The following is an 18,776-nucleotide window of genomic DNA, read 5'->3' on the forward strand; positions in this document are numbered from 1 at the left end:
AAGTTGTTCTTAAGAATATAGATTTTTGGTTTTTTTAATGTCCTTTGGGTTTGTTAAATCTCTTGGTGCTCAAACCTATGACAGCTGAGATGATTGGGATCATTTCTTGTCCTAGGTCAGATGAGATTGTGTTACTCATGGAGTGGATTTAGGTTCAGAACAATACGTGTCAAGACCGGGGGTTTGCTTGTAAAGGTTTTTTAAAGATTATTTTATTGTTTTTAAAAGAACACTGGAAAAACACCCCTAAATCCCGAATTCTTGGAGGACTTTGCTGAAAAATGAAGTTATTTTTGAAATAAATTATTTAACATCTTAAATTGCTGTGAGTCCTTGGAACAGTAGTAACTTACCTTGGCAGTGAATGGGTTTTGCTTTAAGATTCTGTTGACATGTTTCTGATTTTATGCTTTTTGAAATTTTTCTTTTATCCCACTGTATTGGTACAGCCTGTTTGGTTTTGGTCAGTGTAAAGCAAATGGAGGGAATGAATATCTCAGTTTGATTGTTACCTTGAGGGATTTGTCTTCCATTTGTAAAAGTGTTAGAAGAATGCAAGTGTCTGTAAGACAGCGAGGAATCTGAAGCTGCTGCTAATCCTGAGCCAGTGCTGAGGAACTCTGGCAGAGACAGTATTGCTGGAGGCCTTTAGTAGTGCCCTTATGCTGTGGGAGCTGATTTGCATTCCTGCAGTTTGTTGCTCTAGTATCTGTGAAATGGACTTATTCTTAATCTGTGTAGAACACCTAAGGCTTTTCGGAAAAGTGTGCACTGAGTTAAGACAGCTGTGAAATATGCTTGGAGCTGACTTTCTAAACATCTGTAAACAATAAAAGGAGAAATACAGTGCACCACTGCTGCACTATCATCTTGATCAGTTTTTATTTTCTGGCCACTGCTGTTAAATACAAATAGGGTTGGAGTGTTTTTCCTGCTTTCTTTTGCTTTTGAATCATTCCTCTCATCGTTTTTCAGTTGCTTAAAATTACGTTCACTCTGGAGATTTAAAGTATTAGTTTTATTTCTTTGCGGTATTAATCCCATGTTGTCCAACTCTCATCTCTTACAGTAGGACATTTTCTTCTTATGCAGGAAACTTCCTGCTTAGTGCAGACTTCTTTAATCAGCCCATCAGACACAGAACTGAACATGAATAGCAAGTACTTTGACCCACTGCTTCTACTAACCTCAGCTTGCTCTTACTGCAATTAAAGGGTTTGTTTGAAGTAAAAGTCCCAATTAAATGTTTCCTCTAAGGAGTCTGACATACCAGATAAGCATATTCTGGTTTCAAAAACAAGAGCAAGTTCACTACCAAAGTGCTTCTTCCCCCTTATTTTTAAAATTAGTGCTTTTGTACTCAAAATCCAGACAAACTCCATACCTCTCAGGGCAGGTGTAACATAAACATTTTGATTGATATCCAGTTTTGGGCTCCCCAGCTCAAGAGGGACAGAGAACTCCTTGAGAGAGTCCAGTGCAGGGCCACCAAGATGATCAGGGGACTGGAGCATCTTCCTTATGAGGAAAGGCTGCGGGAACTCAGGCTGTGTAGTCTGGAGGAGACTGAGAGGGGATCTCATTAATATTTACAAATATCTAAATAGTGGATGTCAGGAGGTTGGGACATCACTCTTTTCTATGGTAAATCTATTAACAGGACAAGGGGTAATGGAACACAAGCTGGAACACAAAAAGTTCCATTTAAACATAAGGAAAAAACTATTTTACTGTTCAGGTGAGGGAGCCCTGGCACAGGCTGCCCAGGGAGGGTGTGGAGTCTCCTTCTCTGGAGGTCTTCAAAACCCTCCTGGATGCCTTCCTATGTGACCTGATCTAGGTGGACCTGCTTCAGCCAGGGGATTGGACTAGATGATCTCTAAGGTCCTTTCCAACCCCTAACCATTCTATGATTCTGTGATATTTGCAGGCCTCTTGCTTTTGTCTTTACCTTTTGCCAGCAGCTCCTGATGTGCATAAAGCCTGCAGAATGTAGTCATTGTTACTTGCAGGCTGCGAGCATGCAGGCCAAATAGTTGGGAATGGCTTAAGCTGTGGATGGGAGAGCAGCATTTGTGGATAACTCAGTTGCAGGAGGTAGCTGCTGAGTGGATAGAAATTCTGAATTATTGATGTTACTTTGTAATTAATTTCAAAGGTTAATACTAAAGTTAGCTTAATGACAGAGAGAGATGTATTTAAATTAGCCCACAGGATTAGATGGGGAGGGGGTAGTAGGAAAACACTGTTTCTATTCTAAGACTTGTTCTTTCAAATAAACATACTGAATAGGAACCAGCTGGGATGTTTATATATCTATGTCTACATTTAAAATTCCTTATAAAGATGAAGAATATAGGCTATAGAATGGATTCTTCTTCTTCCCAGAGCTTATCATTAATTCGTTGCTTCTTTGTAGTCAGGCTGTGATTAAAGCTGCAAACCAATAAGTAGTTGTGTAGGCAGAAACTGGTGGCCAGGCAGAACAGGGGAGTGCTGCTGCTAATGTTCATTGATTGTTCCATAACATGTTTCAGTCTAAGCTTGTCAAAAATTTTAAACTGGTTAAGCTGTTCTCTCTTGTTTTAATTGAAGACTCTATCAGTTGCAGTAGATCTACTGTGGGGCAGTGACAAGCAGACCTTTTCCACCAGCAGACCTTGATTTGAAAAGAATAATCAAAAGTCTAGATTGCAGAATTAGGACTGATGTTAACAAAAGCTGTGCTGAGTTTTCCTTGGATGTGGGACTCTGCAGATCCCAAACTCTGCAACTTTTTCTTTGAACAAAATTAATCACAGATGCCAGGAACTGAATTTCTTGGCCCTCTGTCTTCTGCTATCTGAAGGCTTGAGTGGAGGATGGCTAAAGGCTAGAATTAAAGCCATAACCTTAAAAAGCACACAGTTAAGCTTTATTTTTCTCCATAGCATTTGTTTAGAGCAAGTGTTTAGAACAGGCTTTCACCTGTACCCTGCAACAATGTGTGCAACAGCTTCAGAAACATCAAACTTGAACCTATGCATTCAAGTGTCTTTTCCAGTGTCACAGTGTGTGTAATTTTATGAACATGTTAGGAGAAGACATGCATACCCCACACTCCACCACATACATGTAGGATACTGATTTTTTTCTTTCCTCTTATTGGCCCGTTTTCCTGGCTGAAGTTGAATGTTATTGCAATATCATGAGAAAGGTATCCTGTGTTTCCAGTTTGTGCTGTATTTATAGCCTGACTGAAAGTAGGAATTGTCTCAGTCTTGTGAGCTTTTTTTATACTCTTTCCACCCTGGCAGTTTGAAAGCAGTCTGAATGTTTCTTCAGTTTTGTTAGACCCATGTGCTTTGAGTTCATGTGATGTTGCTTCCTCTTTTATGGTGCATAGGTATCAAAACCCATTTAAGGTGATTCTGTAGTATAAAAGCAGAGTGCTGACATATACAGCTCTAGCCAGCATCTGCTGAATAAAAAGATCTTTTGATATGCCTGTTTCACAGGTATGTTTAGCACTGCTGTTAAAGTCTAGGAGGAGATGAGTTGGTTTTACATTGAGCTGAGACTTTGGTCATACATTGCAAAGGGTAAACAACGCTAATCCTTTTTATTTTCTACACAGTTATTTCAGTCACATTGTTGGGTTGGCTACTGTACAGCATGCTTTATAGACACTTAAACACCCTTTTAAAAATGTTTATCTGAGAGATACCAGCTGCCTTGGGTTCCATCCAAGGCTTCCATAGAAAGCATAAGCACAGGGAAAAGAAATTATTTCTGATGTGTTTCTTAACTGATTACAGTACCACTTCCTTACTCTTAACTAGTGTTCCTGGTAACCCTGATATACATAGCAGAAGGTGACTTAAAGGATGCTAATACTTAATTTGCTCATTACCATATGACTTGTAGAATTGACCTACTTTTCCTTGAGCTCTCTTTGTTGTTTAGGCAAAATGTGCTTGAGTATTCAAGTCTGGGCTTTCATTAAGATGCAGCTCAGCTAGTACTGGGTTTTGTGGTTTCTGTCTTAAAGCAAGCTCTCATTTTGTTAAATTAATTTACTTAAAAATGTTTTGAAAGAAAATGTTTTTTTTTCTTGATCTTTTTCAGATTATCAGAGACTGATGACTGTGGCAGAGACCATCACAGCACTAATGTTTCCATTTCAGTGGCAGCATGTGTATGTTCCTATACTTCCAGCATCCCTCCTTCATTTTCTAGATGCTCCCGTCCCTTACCTCATGGGCTTGCACTCTAATGGGCTGGATGACAGATCTAAGCTGGAACTTCCTCAAGAGGTGAGAGGAGCTTGTCTTGATTGATTAAATATTGTACATAGTGAGGGAAGTGAGAAATGAGCCAAAAGACTAATGCCAACTGCAACAGTCATTGTGAAATTCTTACTATTTGTTTTTGGAGATGCTAGAGAAAATCTGGTGAAATAGACAGGTAAAGTCCTGTTTCAGAAATTATATGCTCTGATAAAATGAAACTGAAATAATACTGGTATTGATGCAGTGGTGCAAAAAGAATGTTTTGAGTTGCAAAACTTAGCCCAGTAGTGACAGGAAATGTAAGTGTAATGTGAATTCACCAGCTGTGGCCAAGAGGCCATACAGCTCCTCCTGTGTGGTGCTGAGTCAGCAAAGCTTGACTAGCTTCAGTGCTGTGCTGATTTCTGGCTGCACAGGATTAGGTTGAGTTTCTTTGCATTGCATTTCTGAGTTGGTGTTGGCTTACATGGACCCAGCTTGTCAGGTGTCTGCACCAAAACAAGTTCAGATTTTCTTTTAGAGTGCATCCTGCTGTCTGCAGCAAAAAGCAGGTACTTGAGCAAACTGGTGCTAAGTGGGTTAGCACTCAGAAAGTCCTCCCTTGTAGTGAGGCTCTGTTAACACCAGCCACTGTATAAAGAAGCAGCAAATGGTCTGTAAAGGTTCAGCAACTCATACATGGGGCTGAGACTATACTCTAGTTGCTTAGAGGTTGTTTTTATTTACTTTATCACTCTGTTCACTTCACAAATATTCTTTTTAGGGATGTGCCGAGAGAGAGTTTAAGAGCTGTTTATGAGAGTCAGGGGAGCAAGAGTGGTTGAGCACTACCGAAGGTAGCAGAGGAAATGTCTGCAGGAGGCAGTAACCACCTCTGGAAAGTATGTCACGTGGCTGGCGTCTGGCTGGCTCCTGAGGCAGTTCCATCAGTCATTTGAATGACTTCTCTCATTGAGCACCACTGAATGGTTTATTTGCTCTAGTATATAGAAAATGCTGAGAGTTACAGTATGGTCTGACTGGCTGTTGTCAAGAAGCTGGAGATCTCTGTCAGGTAGTCCTGTAGGAAGTGAGTGCTCACAAAGTTATTATCAGTGGAACTGAGCTCTGGCCCCTGCTAGAGTCTTCTCACCTGTAGCTGTAACTTTTAAAGGCAGGAACTGCATAAACCATGGGGAACACCCTACTTAAAGGCACTGGTAGGATTGTCTAATATCTGCCATTTTATTGATTGTCTGCTTTCTTCTGTTACCATTCACATTACTGGAAAAGAGGAAGTGTGGCAGGCAGAGGGGTTTGTGGTGCTGGTTTTCATTTTCGTGACCAGCCAGCGCTGCAACATTGCTTGCCACAAAAAAAAGTCCTAAAAAGAGCTGCGTGAAATTAGAGACAAGATATTTTTGTGAACCTCCAGTCTGGTCACCATGCCAACATTGCTCTTTTTCTCAAATCCATATGCTGATAGTTTTTATTTGTTTTTCCTGGCAAGTTCAAAGGAAAATCTCCCTTCAAACTGTTGGGTTTTTTTCCTATGAAAAATAAAGTATGTATTCTCTCAGTTTCTTTTTTTCCTCTATTTTTTTCCACTGGCATAATTAATAGGAGAGTAGTGTATATTCTTGCCATGAAAATAATCTATTGCTTTGGTTTACTGCATTTTGACAAAAATTCTGTATATGCTGACCTAATTAATATCGTTAGTATACTTTTTAGAGAGAATAGCTAGTGAACTAAAATGCATGTATGGGTATGCATGTTAATATGTACTATGGATGTTTTCACTGTTATAACAGGCTTCTAAAAGACTGTCCTCCTTCTGTAAAAAAAATCCTAGTTTTAAAAGAACTGTAATGCATCCAATTAAGTTAACATATTATAGTTACAAATAAATATTTAAATTATTTGAAAACAAAATTCTTTTGAAGTGCTTTATTGGCTTATTATGGAGGTTTAGAGTAAGGTAGTTGATCTACTTTTAGATGTTAAAAATGAACTCTAAGTAATATTAAAATTAATCTGGCACCTCAGTTTACATTTTGGTTTACAGTCAGCCTTTTATGAAGGTGGAAGTGTAGAATTTTGATGGCATCTTAGAGATGAGAATTGTCTGTGAGGGCAGGGCAGGGTGGACACATAGGACTAAGGTATCAGCAGCAGTGTGCTCATGCCGTGGGATTTACTGCAGGATGTAAACTTGAAACGCTGAAGCTTCAACTTTTTTCTTTCTTATTTCAAGAGTGAGCTCTGAAAGCTTTGTACATGGTAAGTATGGCTCAGCCTGAGAAACCCCTCTGGTAGTTACTGCTGAGCAAGGTTTATTGTGAACTGTTAAAGCCTTAGCACTGCAGGCTGGGAGTGTAGCTATGGCACAGAAATTTTCCTTACTTATTGCAACGGGTGTATGAAGAGTTATTGTATGTTCCTGTTTATTCTGAGTTCTGTTGCTAATCTATTTACATGGATGCACAGGATAACTGCTGTTAAAAGAAAGTAATGTCAAATACAGAAAAGGGCCAAGGAAGTGAGCTTTGACAGAAAATCTAGTTACCCTTCTCAGTTGAAGAATATTACTATCTGGCATAGCATGGAAGTCATTGTAGACTTCTTGACTGTGATTTTTATAATGAAGTTTTTTAAAGAATAACTTGTCTTACTCAAACTGTGATGAGACCACTCTGCCTGAAAGGGTAGAATGGCCCTCGAAAGGATTTGCTTGGTAAGGGTTAATCGTTTCTGGGAACCTGCCTGAAAGGGTTGGCTCCTTGAAGCGTAGGAACCTGCCTGAAAGGGTTGGCTCCTTGAAGCGTAGGAACCTGCCTGAAAGGGTTGGTTTCATGAGAACAAAGCCCTGGTTTTACCAAGCACATTCTGTGTTTAGAGTAAGCGATAGTAACAGTACCAGATGTCTTGTAGTCACGGAACATGCATTAAAGATATGTGGTAAACAACATCATAAATTTTGTAAAATAATACTTGATTGTTTTGTAGCATATAGAAACTGCACATATTCATATTGTTTGTTGATGTGAACCGATGATCTTTGCGATATGTACTGACTATAAAAGAGCCTATGAAGAAGTAATAAACTATCACTTGCCCTAAGAGCAGTGGTCCGCCTGTCCTTCATCGTCCTGGAAAGAGCTGGTCTCTGACAAAACTGTTGTAGGCTCATGTATATGAAAATACTATCTGTCCTAACATGGTCAGGTTTGTTTCTGCACCCATATGCCGTAAGGCTTGTGTTGGTTTGCTTGTGGTGATAGTGTCCCATATTATAGTCACTTATCTGGTGCTTTAAGGAGTATACCTTACCACAGGAACATGGAAACCCAGCTTTATCTTTCAAATTGATGGTGATGAAGAAAATCTTCAGCAAAATAACTAGTTGTATTATTACAAAATTCAAGTTTAGACTATCCTTTGTGTACGTCAATAAACAGTGCCCGATGGAGAATTCATTGAAGCTCACCAATAACTTGGAAGAACTGACTGTGTGTGACCCAGTAAAATTGCAGAAAAGTCTTGAGGCTTACTGTAGGATTGAGTTTCTTGTACACGTCAGTGATACAGTGCACATAAAGTTAAGCTTGTTCTTGTACGTATTGCTGCTTTGCTGAGGACTCTTTCTGTACACATGAGCATCCTTGTGGTTTCACTTGACAGCTACATCAGAGGCTTGTAAGGAACCCAGAAGAGAAGAGAGGGGACGTGGGAGAAGTGTTGCTAGAAAAAGGTGCTGCAAAGATCAAAGGGGAAGGGAAGAACATGTAGTTGTTTCCCAAGTTGCTGGTAAAAATGTGGTTTGATTATCGTAAAATTGATCAAAAAAGTGGTAAAAACTAGCTTTCTTGCAGATCTTAAACCCAGCAAGTATTAAAATAAAGTGGTTTTTTTAATGTGTCTTTGAATTTCCTTTTGAATAAACTTCTGCAGTGGTGTAGCAGTACATTTTTCACACACAAGTTAATCTGGGCCATTTCATGCTACTGGATACTGCAATTATTTTGAGTGAAAATAAGCAACACTGAATATCCCAGAATAAGTTAAATCAAACAAAAGTAGTATCTCGATTGAAAAAACTTGTTTTTAGTGAAGTGATACCAAGGGTCTTGGTCAATAGCTTTTTCTTTTGGAAAAGTCATAAGATTTAAAAAAAGCTAAAACTCAGTTCTCTGTTAGCTTCTGACAGAGATATTCTCAATATTTGTATTTCAACCACTAAAAAGATGTTATTCAATGCTATTTTTTTGTGTATGTTGTTTTAGAAGATAAGAAAAATCTCTTAAAAAGCCTTTTCTTCTCTTAATGTCAACAGCTTTAGACCAGACTGACCAAGATAATTGTTTTGAAAGATAATCACTACTTTGTATGTATTCTCAGGCTATCTGCTGGTGTGATAGGTCTTTAATAATACTGGAGATTTATCGACAGACTTCAGTTTTTATGTTTTAAACAGTGACTTGAGGAGTTCAGTTCATGTTTCTGAAAGCTGCAGCTGTGTATTGTCTCAGTCACAAATTCTGGGTTGACATGAGGAGCGGCAGTACTGAGAAAGGTCAGTGTTGGCATACACAAATGGCACAAGAGCATCCTTCAGAACTGAGGACCACTGTAAACATGGTTTCCACAAGCCAGTTGTGTGTATGTATACATTTGCATATCCATGTTTCCTGTGTGTTAAGTGAAGTCAGTGGTTATTTGCAAGGTTGAGACCTAATGCAAAAGGTGATACATGCTGTAGATGAATGTCTTTTGGTTTATCAATGCTGTATTCAAGCAGAAGCCTTAACTTGGAACCATGTTTCAATCTGACTATCTGGGAGAGAATGTGGAGTTCTGTATGTAACCTCTAGTTTGAGCACCTAGGCTGCACAGAGAATTCAAGTAGTGGTGATTGTGCCACCAGAACTGAGTGTTCTCAATTGCTGTGGGCATCTTTTTACATACTGTTTAATTATATATTAATGTATAAAATAAAACATGTTTTCTGTTTAGGACGTCAGTGGAGTGAGGAACTTATTCATTATTCGTGAATGTTAGTTCCTCCTTAGATGTCTTTTTGACAGAACCTAAAACAATTCCTTCTATATTTTTGAACAGAGCTGAAAGGAAGGATATGGGCTTGATGCAGACCTTGCTAGATCTGTGATGGGGTTTAGCCCTTATTGTACTTGAGGTCAAACTAAAGAACTGCACTTGTCCTCTGGCTTTGGAATGGTTGGATGTAGTCCAGACCCCACTGAGCCAAGGGAAAGCTATGCTGTTGACCTCATGGGACCAGGCTTTGGCATCAGATACTTGAACACTGACTTACTTTCATCCACATTCCTAAGGTTTGTAAGGCTTTCACCTGGACACCACAGTGCTTGTGATAATGAAAGTTTATGGGGAAGGCAAGTATTAAAAATCAGATATGACACCCTTGTTCCTTAGCATAGTGCCTCAGGAGAATGTTTTATCACATGATGATAAGTGCCCTCTCTTGTAGCAATCTGCTCCTAAAGTATGTAGCAGTTGAGTTTTTCTTTTGGTCAGCAACATAGAAAACAATATTTGACTGCTCTAGAGTCTTGATGCTAGGGTGAATGTACTCTGTGATCTGGGTGAAGAGATTTCGTGTAGGGAAGGCTAAACAAAAAAGTGACAGTCCATATTAATTCTGCACTGGGCAAAACCTGAAATGCCTCTAGAGAAAAGCAAAATTGCTTCTGTATACTCCACTTTCCAAGTAGATTTTTCACATGGACGGGGTTATTACTGTGATGTGTGCAATTATGTAATGCATGAAACCATTTGATACAGGTTTTGCAGTGCAGAAGCCAAAAGAGGAAACTGACTCTCACCAAAGAGTGAAGTAACTCTTTGAAAGACAGTAGCTTCTTTTGATGTTGCTGTGGAAGCCACATAGGTGGTTTTCCTTTGTTTTCTTTTTTCTTGGTCTTTATTGATGGTAAATGAGATAGAGGTTGAAACTAGTTAAATTTATTTTTCCCTTGGAAACAAACCTCTAAATACATTTAAGGAATTGCTTTAGTTCTCAAGTTGCCTACAAAAGGAGAAGATAACTTCATTGCAGCTTCTGCAATATTGGTACACCTTTGCAATTTGCTGGATCTCTTAGTGGACTGATAATCTCAGCAACATTCAGTCACCTGCTTACCTATGCACATGTGTAATGTAGTATTGCAAATAGTTCGGTTTACAGTACATTTTTAGTGAAGTTCTAGCTGTATGTGTATGAAAAGATTCACATATCTGTACCTAATATATGCTACAGTCTCTTTTGTACCTAGTAAACAACTTGAAAATGAGTCTTTTTTTCTTAGCTACCTTCATGAAATACCTAGAACTGTGTGTCTCGTTCTGCTTTCTTCAAAGCCGGCCAAATAGTGCAGTTGTGATTGGGGCAAGTCTCTTTTACAAAACAACCAAACAAATGCAAATGTTTTTGACTTCTAAAATAAATTATTAAAATAAGCATAAAACCCAAAGATGAATAGAATGTGACCCTTGTACTTGGTGATATTGTAACGGTATCCTGTTCTATATTAAATCCCAGGCTAACCTGTGCTTTGTGGATGTAGACAACCATTTCATCGAGCTGCCAGAAGACTTACCCCAGTTCCCAAATAAACTTGAGTTCATTCAGGAAATTTCAGAGATACTGATGGCTTTTGGAATTCCGCCTGAGGGAAACCTTCACTGCAGTGAAAGTGCCTCCAAGATGAAGAGCCTCAGAGCATGTGACCTGGTTTCTGATAAAAGAAATGGGAACATAGCAGGATCACCTTTGAATTCCTATGAGCTGCTAAAGGAAAATGAGACTATTGCAAGACTCCAAGCACTTGTTAAAAGAACAGGTGTGAGTCTAGAAAAGGTAAGATATGAGATTATCTGCATCCTCTCTGGTCTGAAGTTGTGGTCCAAAGACTCTATTTGTGTCTCTTCACAAGAAGTACTTTCTGTTAACTTAGACCTTGTGAAGATCTGTAGAGACAAGGGCAAGCTTAGAGTGTAATGTGTTTCTTTGCCAAGATAATGTCTTTAAAAATACAGCTTGTCGTGTTTATTCTTGATTTTAAACTTTATTCTAAATTTACTCCACATTCTTATGATTTACATGACTAAAACTGACAACCAGATAATCTTGAAGTTGGAATCCAATCTTGGTTTCTGTAGGTATCTTTCTCATTGTGTGTGGAATGTGTATAATTTTGCTTGTATATTGTATGTATGCTATAGATTATGCTTTTTTCCAGTCAATGTTGTAGAGTGTATTAGTGTGTGGTTCCCAGCAAGTGAATTGCATTTATGGAAACCCTGGTTGGATTTTTCTGGCTACTGTAACTGGGGTAAAAAAGAGTTGTGTCCCTTTTTGCCTAAAAGGTATTACCTGAAAGACCATTTTGGGTTTTTTGAGCCTTTGAGGAATGGAGTTAAGATCTTTTTTAGCAAGGGTTTTTTTTTTTTTCTTGTGTTTTTAAATTTTCTTGACCAGTTCTTCATTACTGAGTCTGACTCCTACCCATGTGACTGTAACCTGGGCTACAGATGGGGACAAACAGAAATGCTGTGACCTACAACATATTGGTGGGGAGAGCTACTTTGTGGGCAGGAGGTGCGGGGCGGGCTGCAAGAAGAAGTGTTTGATTACAAGATAGGATTAGATGCTCAAATCAGCTCTGTTGCTTTTCTCAGGTTTTTATTTCTCATTGTTTTCTTCTTGTTCAGGGGAAGATTGGTAAGAAGCTTTTGTTCTTTTGCTGGATTGGAAGTGATGGGAAAAAGTACAAGTCTTACTAATTTCTTCGAAGTTTTTGTACATTCAGGCCTTATGTATTCTGTACTGTCTTCCATAGTAGTTAAAGTCCTGTCTGATTAGCCTTTTGGTGATGATAGGAGTGTATAACTGTTGGAGTGGTGCAAGCAGTATTCATTCAAAGATGTAGAGAATCTAGGTAATGTACGTGCAGAGATGTACACGGGCAACGTAGTACAACCAGCAGAGTTGACTGGAAGCCACCCTTCCTTTGCTAGCTACCTCCTTATGTGCTGCTTCTGCCCATGTGATCACCCAGGGCCCAACTGATTAACTTGTAGCACCTGTTTCTGATAATTGGCAGTAGCTTGCCAGCTGCATTAACTTGTCCCTACCATCTTTATTCAAGCTGGCTGGTCCAAGCCACATTTGTGCCTACAATAACTGTCAAAATTCTCTCACATAGGTAACTAAAAACCTGCTTAATGCCAATACCCATTTCATGAAGAAAGTAGAGATGCCAAGTGCTAGGAAGGTATAGCTGAATAGCAGAGCTCCCTCTAGCAGAGAGTGTAGGATGTTCTATATAGCTGACCTCAGAGTGTTTATAACACAGCAACTGCATCATTGTGCAAATGTTGTAAGCTCTAGATATTGTGTTTGATTATGTGTGGTGGTGGTGCAAAGGCAGAGGTAGAAAATGTGTACTCAAGACTACTGCATGGGTCCTTGTGGCTTTGATTTTTTTCCCTAGATATTCTTCCTATGTATACTAATAGGAATTGAATATAGGAATCTCATGTTCCTATTTTCATAAATCTTAGCCCACATGTTAACAGAAGATGTGTTTTATTTCATTAAAGATTACTCTGGGCTGTGTAGTGATGAACTGTGCCTTACACTGGTAAGGATTTAGGTTACAGGAAATTGGCTCCTAGACATGCACAGGTTCTTTTTACTGTGCATTTCTGTCTTCATTTGAAAGCTGGTAAGTATTAAACTGTTACAGTAACAAACTTGGACTTCTATTATACCAGACAGAAATTTGTATTTGCCTAATATGCAGAGGTAGTAAAAACCTCTAAAAAACCTATGCAAGTGATTAAAGGGTAAAACAAAGTTAGTATACGGCATCTGTGAGCACACATATGGTTACTATCTGTCCTTTTTTCATCTAAAACATATCCAGTGCAACCAGTACTAAAGTACTGTTGAAATTTTAACTTTTGTAGATTTTCTTTCTAGGTTTTTTAAACGTTGCTATTTTATTACAGTGCCTGAAACTAGAAGTAATTTTTAAATTGAAATTTTGACTTGAAGAATAGCAAATGAATAACAGATGAAGGTCTTGTGTACCTGGAATACCTGACAAAGCAACAGTACAGACTTTTTTTGTGTGTTTCCTTACTTTCTCAGTTGGAGGTGCGAGAGGAGACCACTAGCAAAAAAGATCTTAAAATTCAGTGTGATGAAGAAGAATTCAAGATTTACCAGCTGAACATTCAAATCCGTGAAGTTTTTGCCAACCGCTTTACACAAATGTTTGCAGATTATGAAGTGTTTGTCATTCAGCCCAGTCAGGACAAGGAATCTTGGTTTACAAACAGGGAACAGATGCAAAACTTTGATAAAGTAAGTTGTAATAAGAAGATATATCAATGTAAAGAGGAGAACAGTATTCAAACCTAATACTTGGTTTATTTGGCCTTAAAATGGAAAACAGTACTGACAAAATTGGGATTTCCTTCTTAAGTTTCAGCATTGCCCAAAGTAGTCCCATATTGTATGTGGAAAGATACACACGCACACTCTTAGAGAGATACTCTTAAGGATATTGTGGAAAAATACAGCTTACTGTAGATAAGTAGCTTAGAAAGCCTCACTTTGTGGCTAACCTCTACATTGAAGTTACTAGCAAAAGTGATATTTTGGGGAAATTTGGTGTTGTTGGTTATTTTAAACAGAGGAATTGGTGAATATGTTTATGAATAAAGCCATGACCCCACATAAGTCTTACATATATGGGTACAAAATGTATCCCTAGCTCTTTTCTAGGGAAACACAAGACCCGATTCTTCGCATTTTACTATTATCTTCTTTACTGGGGGTCAGATATTTGCCAGCAGGATAGTTCACATGGGTGAAGAGTATGTTGCAGCACTGCCTGCTAAAATGCTAATCTGACTCCCGTTAAATGGTATCAAAAGATTCTCATCAACTCTGCAAGCTTTGAGCCCAGCCAGGAGTACAGAGTATCCACAGCTGTGATACTGTTGTTATAGTTTGCTGGGATTCTCTTGGAATATTTAGGAACTTAAGGAAATGCTGGAATCACAGTTTAGTAGTTACTGTGCTATATAGTAGTGGATTGTCATGAAACTGAAGATTTCGTACAGACTACCTGTTTCAGAGATAGAAAAGCACTGTAATGCATTCTTGATTAGAAAAAATGATGCTTTTGGTGGATGTATTTCTCTGCAGACTCCCAAACACTTTTATCGCCTCTTGTCTGTTAGGCATCTTTCTTGTCGGACCAGCCTGAACCTTACTTGCCTTTCCTCTCAAGATTCCTGGAGACCCAAATGTTTGCATCTTTTATTGACAATAAGATTATGTGCCATGATGAAGATGATAAAGACCCTGTTTTGAGAGTATTTGATTCTAGAGTGGATAAAATTAGGCTGCTAAATGTTAGGACACCTACTCTGCGCACATCTATGTATCAGAAGTGCACTACCATTGATGAGGCTGGTAAGTGTAATTAACTGCTTTCTTGACACTTAAAATACATCTGGTCAAAACTACTTGTTAAGTAATGATTCATGCTTTGAAATATCAAAAAAAAATACAGACCAAAAAAAGCAAAGGTGAAAAGCTTAACTGGGGAACTAAGTGTGATATAGGGAACTGAGATGCGAGATGAAATTTGTGTAAAGTTTAATTGAATTCAACTGTTTACCTGCATATGTTGTGTGAAAAATATTTGAGCTTAAGATAAACATTTTTTTTCCCCTTTTGGTGGCAGTTCTTTGATGTTTAATACACTCTTGTACTAGTGTACCCGTTTGAGTCAGTAAGAAACTTCCACCTTCTCTCTTAAATTTGAGATCTGCTTTTAGTTCACGATGTTTGATTATACATATATATCTGATTAAGATACCTTTAAAAAATAACTTCCTTACTATTTCAGAGAAATCTATTGAATTGAGGCTAGCAAAAATAGATCACACTGCAGTACACCCACACTTGCTGGACATGAAAATTGGACAAGGGAAATACGAGCTTGGATTTTTTCCCAAGCTGCAGTCTGATGTTTTATCCACTGGACCAGCAAGCAACAAGTGAGTAAGCTAGGGCAACAGGTACTGGTTCTGGCCAAGTTCTACAGAGTGATACTAAATAGAAAGCATAATTCAATATGGTTTTAAAGTGAGAACAAATCAGATGATGTGGGTGGGTTGTGTGTGGTAGGTGTTTTTGTTATGTCTCTTGGTTTTTGCTTTTTTTCTTTTTAAAATATGGACTTCCAGAACCAAATTGGCCTTGTTATGTTTTTGAGATTACAGTTGATATACTTTGAGTTACTTATAATTACTGTTGATACAAAACCAGATCTCATTATTGGATCTCAGTTAAGAGCTAGCAAGTATTTTAGGTATCTTATAAAAACTTTGAAGGAAGAGGAAAAAAGGTGTAAATTGTAACTGGATATCACAGAAGAATGGAAAAGTAGAAATCAGGTGTGTGTGATCTAATTTTCTGAAATCCTCTGGTTATCCAGTGTTGGGTTCTCCTGCAGAGATTCTTTGTGTGTATTTGCAACTGCGCTTTTTCTTATATAATTGATGTCAGTGTGTTCAATACAAGATTATTTCCCCCATTGCCACTGCCCTTCATCTAACTCTTTTGACATTTGCTTAATAATACTGCTCTGTCTGTAGGTGGACAAAGAGAAATGCTCCTGCACAGTGGAGGAGGAAGGACAGACAGAAGCAACACACAGAGCACCTGCGTCTTGACAATGATCAGAGAGAGGTGACAATTGTTCAGCTATAGAGATCTGATTATTTTTTCCATGATTACCTGAATAATGCTTGTAACCTTTATGAAATGTCCAGACACCTACTTGCAGTTCATCTCTGCTTTTCCCTTACATGTATTTAAGACAAATTAAGTTCCTTGTCCTTAGCAGACCAAGAAGATTTAGTTTGCTTATTCTAAAATTTACACTATTTTTACTCCCTGTCAGGACAAAATTACTTCATCCCTTGTATAGGAGGGTTCCCTGAAAATGTCATCACATGCTTTAAAGGTTTTTTAAGAAAAAAAAAAAGTTGGAGGCAGGGAATGGGGAATTAATCTTAAGAGTTTTTAGCCATCTATTTCTTATCTCTCCAAAAATTTAGTAACCTTGTACTGCTTTTATATATTTGATGGAACAAATATAACCACCTCCAGAGAGTGATGAATTTCATCCTAAAATCAAATGCATTGCCTTTTGGAGGTGCCTGTTTTTCTTCTGTTGACCATAAAAGAAGTCTTAAGATGGCAAATTGACACATAACTTCATGCTAAAGTGGGAGTGTGAACCCCACTCATTCTGTCAGGTTTGTGTCTGCCCTTTTTTTTGCATGGCACAATCTGATGTGGATTTTACTTTCTGAGCTGATAACTTCTCTCAGCAGTACTTCTACAGCTGACACAGTTATTCTTTGTGGTGAAGGGATTTTGAAAGATCTGGATGATGTAAATTAATTACAGTACAATTTCTCATTTATATTATAGAGATTCCAAGCTGTTGCACTGTTAATTTATGGGTAATTCCAAGAATAATCTGGTTTAAAATGCCTTCATTAGTTTTTCTGTTTAGTAACCCCAAAACTTTGCTTTTGTTTAAATGTATGTTGTTCATTATCTTGCTTTGTTAAATATCTTCAGAAAAGCTTCATTTGGAATTCTAAAGTAATCTTGTGTCTGTTAGGATAGTGTTGTCAAAAGTATTTTTGCCAGTTCATTATTTTGTGATAGCCATGAGTTAGTTGCTTTTCCAGTGTACTCATTTCCAGAATTTTCTCATTGGTTTATTAAAATTGTATTGAAGTATAGTGTCCTTTATGTCATGCATAACCATGCAATAGAAGAATGCATAATAAAGAAAGTATGAGTAGTTTCTGGCTTTGACATGTTCCATATGCTTAAGTAACTCTAAAATACCATTTACTTAGAAGTAACAGAAGTAAAGCGTAATTGAGTTGTAACGTCATTATTGCTTTTAATGATTGCAATGTTTAGCACATGTAAACTTGTGAGATACCAAGTAAGTAATAACAAAGGCAAAAATCTACCTCTAGTAACTGGGGTTTTTTGTTTGATTTGTGTTTTGACTCTTTACAAATTGATTATTCTATAGGAGTTATTCTGACACAGAAGGCAAGTAATTTTTGAGGCATAAAAGTTAGAAATACATGAGGGTACAAACTACCAGGTTAAGCTGTCATGGTGGTTTAGAGTTTTATGCCTTACCTTTTGGTGACATACTACTGACTGAACATTGTCCCCCTCTCATAGGTGAACCAGAGACTTTACTAATAAATTTGAAAGAATAGCAAGGGAGCCCTTCTGAGATGAGCCCTGGGATCAGGCCGAGTATGAGGCAGGGGTTTCCAAGTGCGGTGTTGTGAGTTTTAGACAAATTGAAGCTTTGGAGTAGTCAACAAAACCCTGTGGAAGTGAGACTTAGTGGTTTTTAACTTACAAATACTTGTACCTAGTGGAAGGCAAAGTTTACACCAACCAATGACTGAACACCATCTTTTCTTTTTTCTTTTCAGATTCATTGCTTACAAATTTATTTTTATGTTAAAGGCTTGGGAGTTACACATTGTATTATGTCTTCACTCTTTTCCTTTTCTATTTTGCATGCTTGCTTTTATTCCTTCATATGTGCTTGCCACTTTCACTTTATATGATCTGCTTGGCTTTTTGCTGCCAACTTGTCCTGCCAGCACCTGGACTTTTCCATGTCAGAGCTTCAGTTGCAGTTATGTTTAGACTGGGACCAGCATGATTGGCCCTTCATGCCCTCTCTAAAATCTGTGTCAGAGCGTTATCTGGTATGTCCAATGCACAATATGACTGTAATCATCGTTCTGGATAAAGATGCATAATTAAATGTATATATATCATAGCTCTGTAGTGCAAGGCTAATTGAGAAGATGTGTTTTTTCGCTCTTTGCAAAGATCACATGTGATTGACAAATCTGTCTATTCACTGACTTTTCAGTTGGTCATTATTTCGGTGTAAGCCAGACAAGTTACTTATTAATTTGAAATATGTACTAATACTCTGTATTCTGTTAGTGCCTGTCCAGGACTTGGTAACTTATTCATAGCTAGCTGTGCCTTAACCAATCTGTCATCACCTGGCTTTCAAAATATTTATCATATTATTCTTGTCTTTGAGGTGAAAACAATGGCAACTCCTTGATGGCAGTAAGAGGAGCAGAAAAGCTCTTTCAAGTAGAGTGAGTTCAGGAAACGATTTTGCTGAAAAATACAGACGGTTCACCAGTGAGAGCTGTTAGTAGCATTTTGCAGCTGGCTCCTGAAAGAATGAGAGAGAGAGAAAGGATGGTTAAGAAATATGAGATCTGCAAGAACGTAGGGCATAGCACAGATGTCAGATGTTGTCAAGCTCCAGGCAAAGTCCTTGCAGTCCCCGTGTAGATCAGTTTGCCCATTGATTA

The 18,776-nt window shown here is 38.1% G+C and overlaps 1 protein-coding gene across 2 annotated transcripts in view; it reads left to right on the forward strand.

The window, feature by feature from the left end:
* The window catches only part of DENND5A (DENN domain containing 5A), a 67,678-nt gene that overhangs the window by 26,372 nt on the left and 22,530 nt on the right, over window positions 1-18,776 (forward strand). For both annotated transcript variants that reach the window (XM_061999297.1, XM_061999296.1), the window contains exons 5-10: window positions 4,108-4,295; window positions 10,831-11,148; window positions 13,447-13,662; window positions 14,547-14,781; window positions 15,221-15,371; window positions 15,972-16,065. In XM_061999297.1, the coding sequence (XP_061855281.1) occupies window positions 4,108-4,295; window positions 10,831-11,148; window positions 13,447-13,662; window positions 14,547-14,781; window positions 15,221-15,371; window positions 15,972-16,065 (1,202 nt within the window). The remainder of the gene's footprint in view (window positions 1-4,107; window positions 4,296-10,830; window positions 11,149-13,446; window positions 13,663-14,546; window positions 14,782-15,220; window positions 15,372-15,971; window positions 16,066-18,776) is intronic.

This window comes from Colius striatus, chromosome 7 (assembly GCF_028858725.1).
Source record: "Colius striatus isolate bColStr4 chromosome 7, bColStr4.1.hap1, whole genome shotgun sequence".
Classification (NCBI taxonomy): Eukaryota; Metazoa; Chordata; class Aves; order Coliiformes; family Coliidae; genus Colius; species Colius striatus.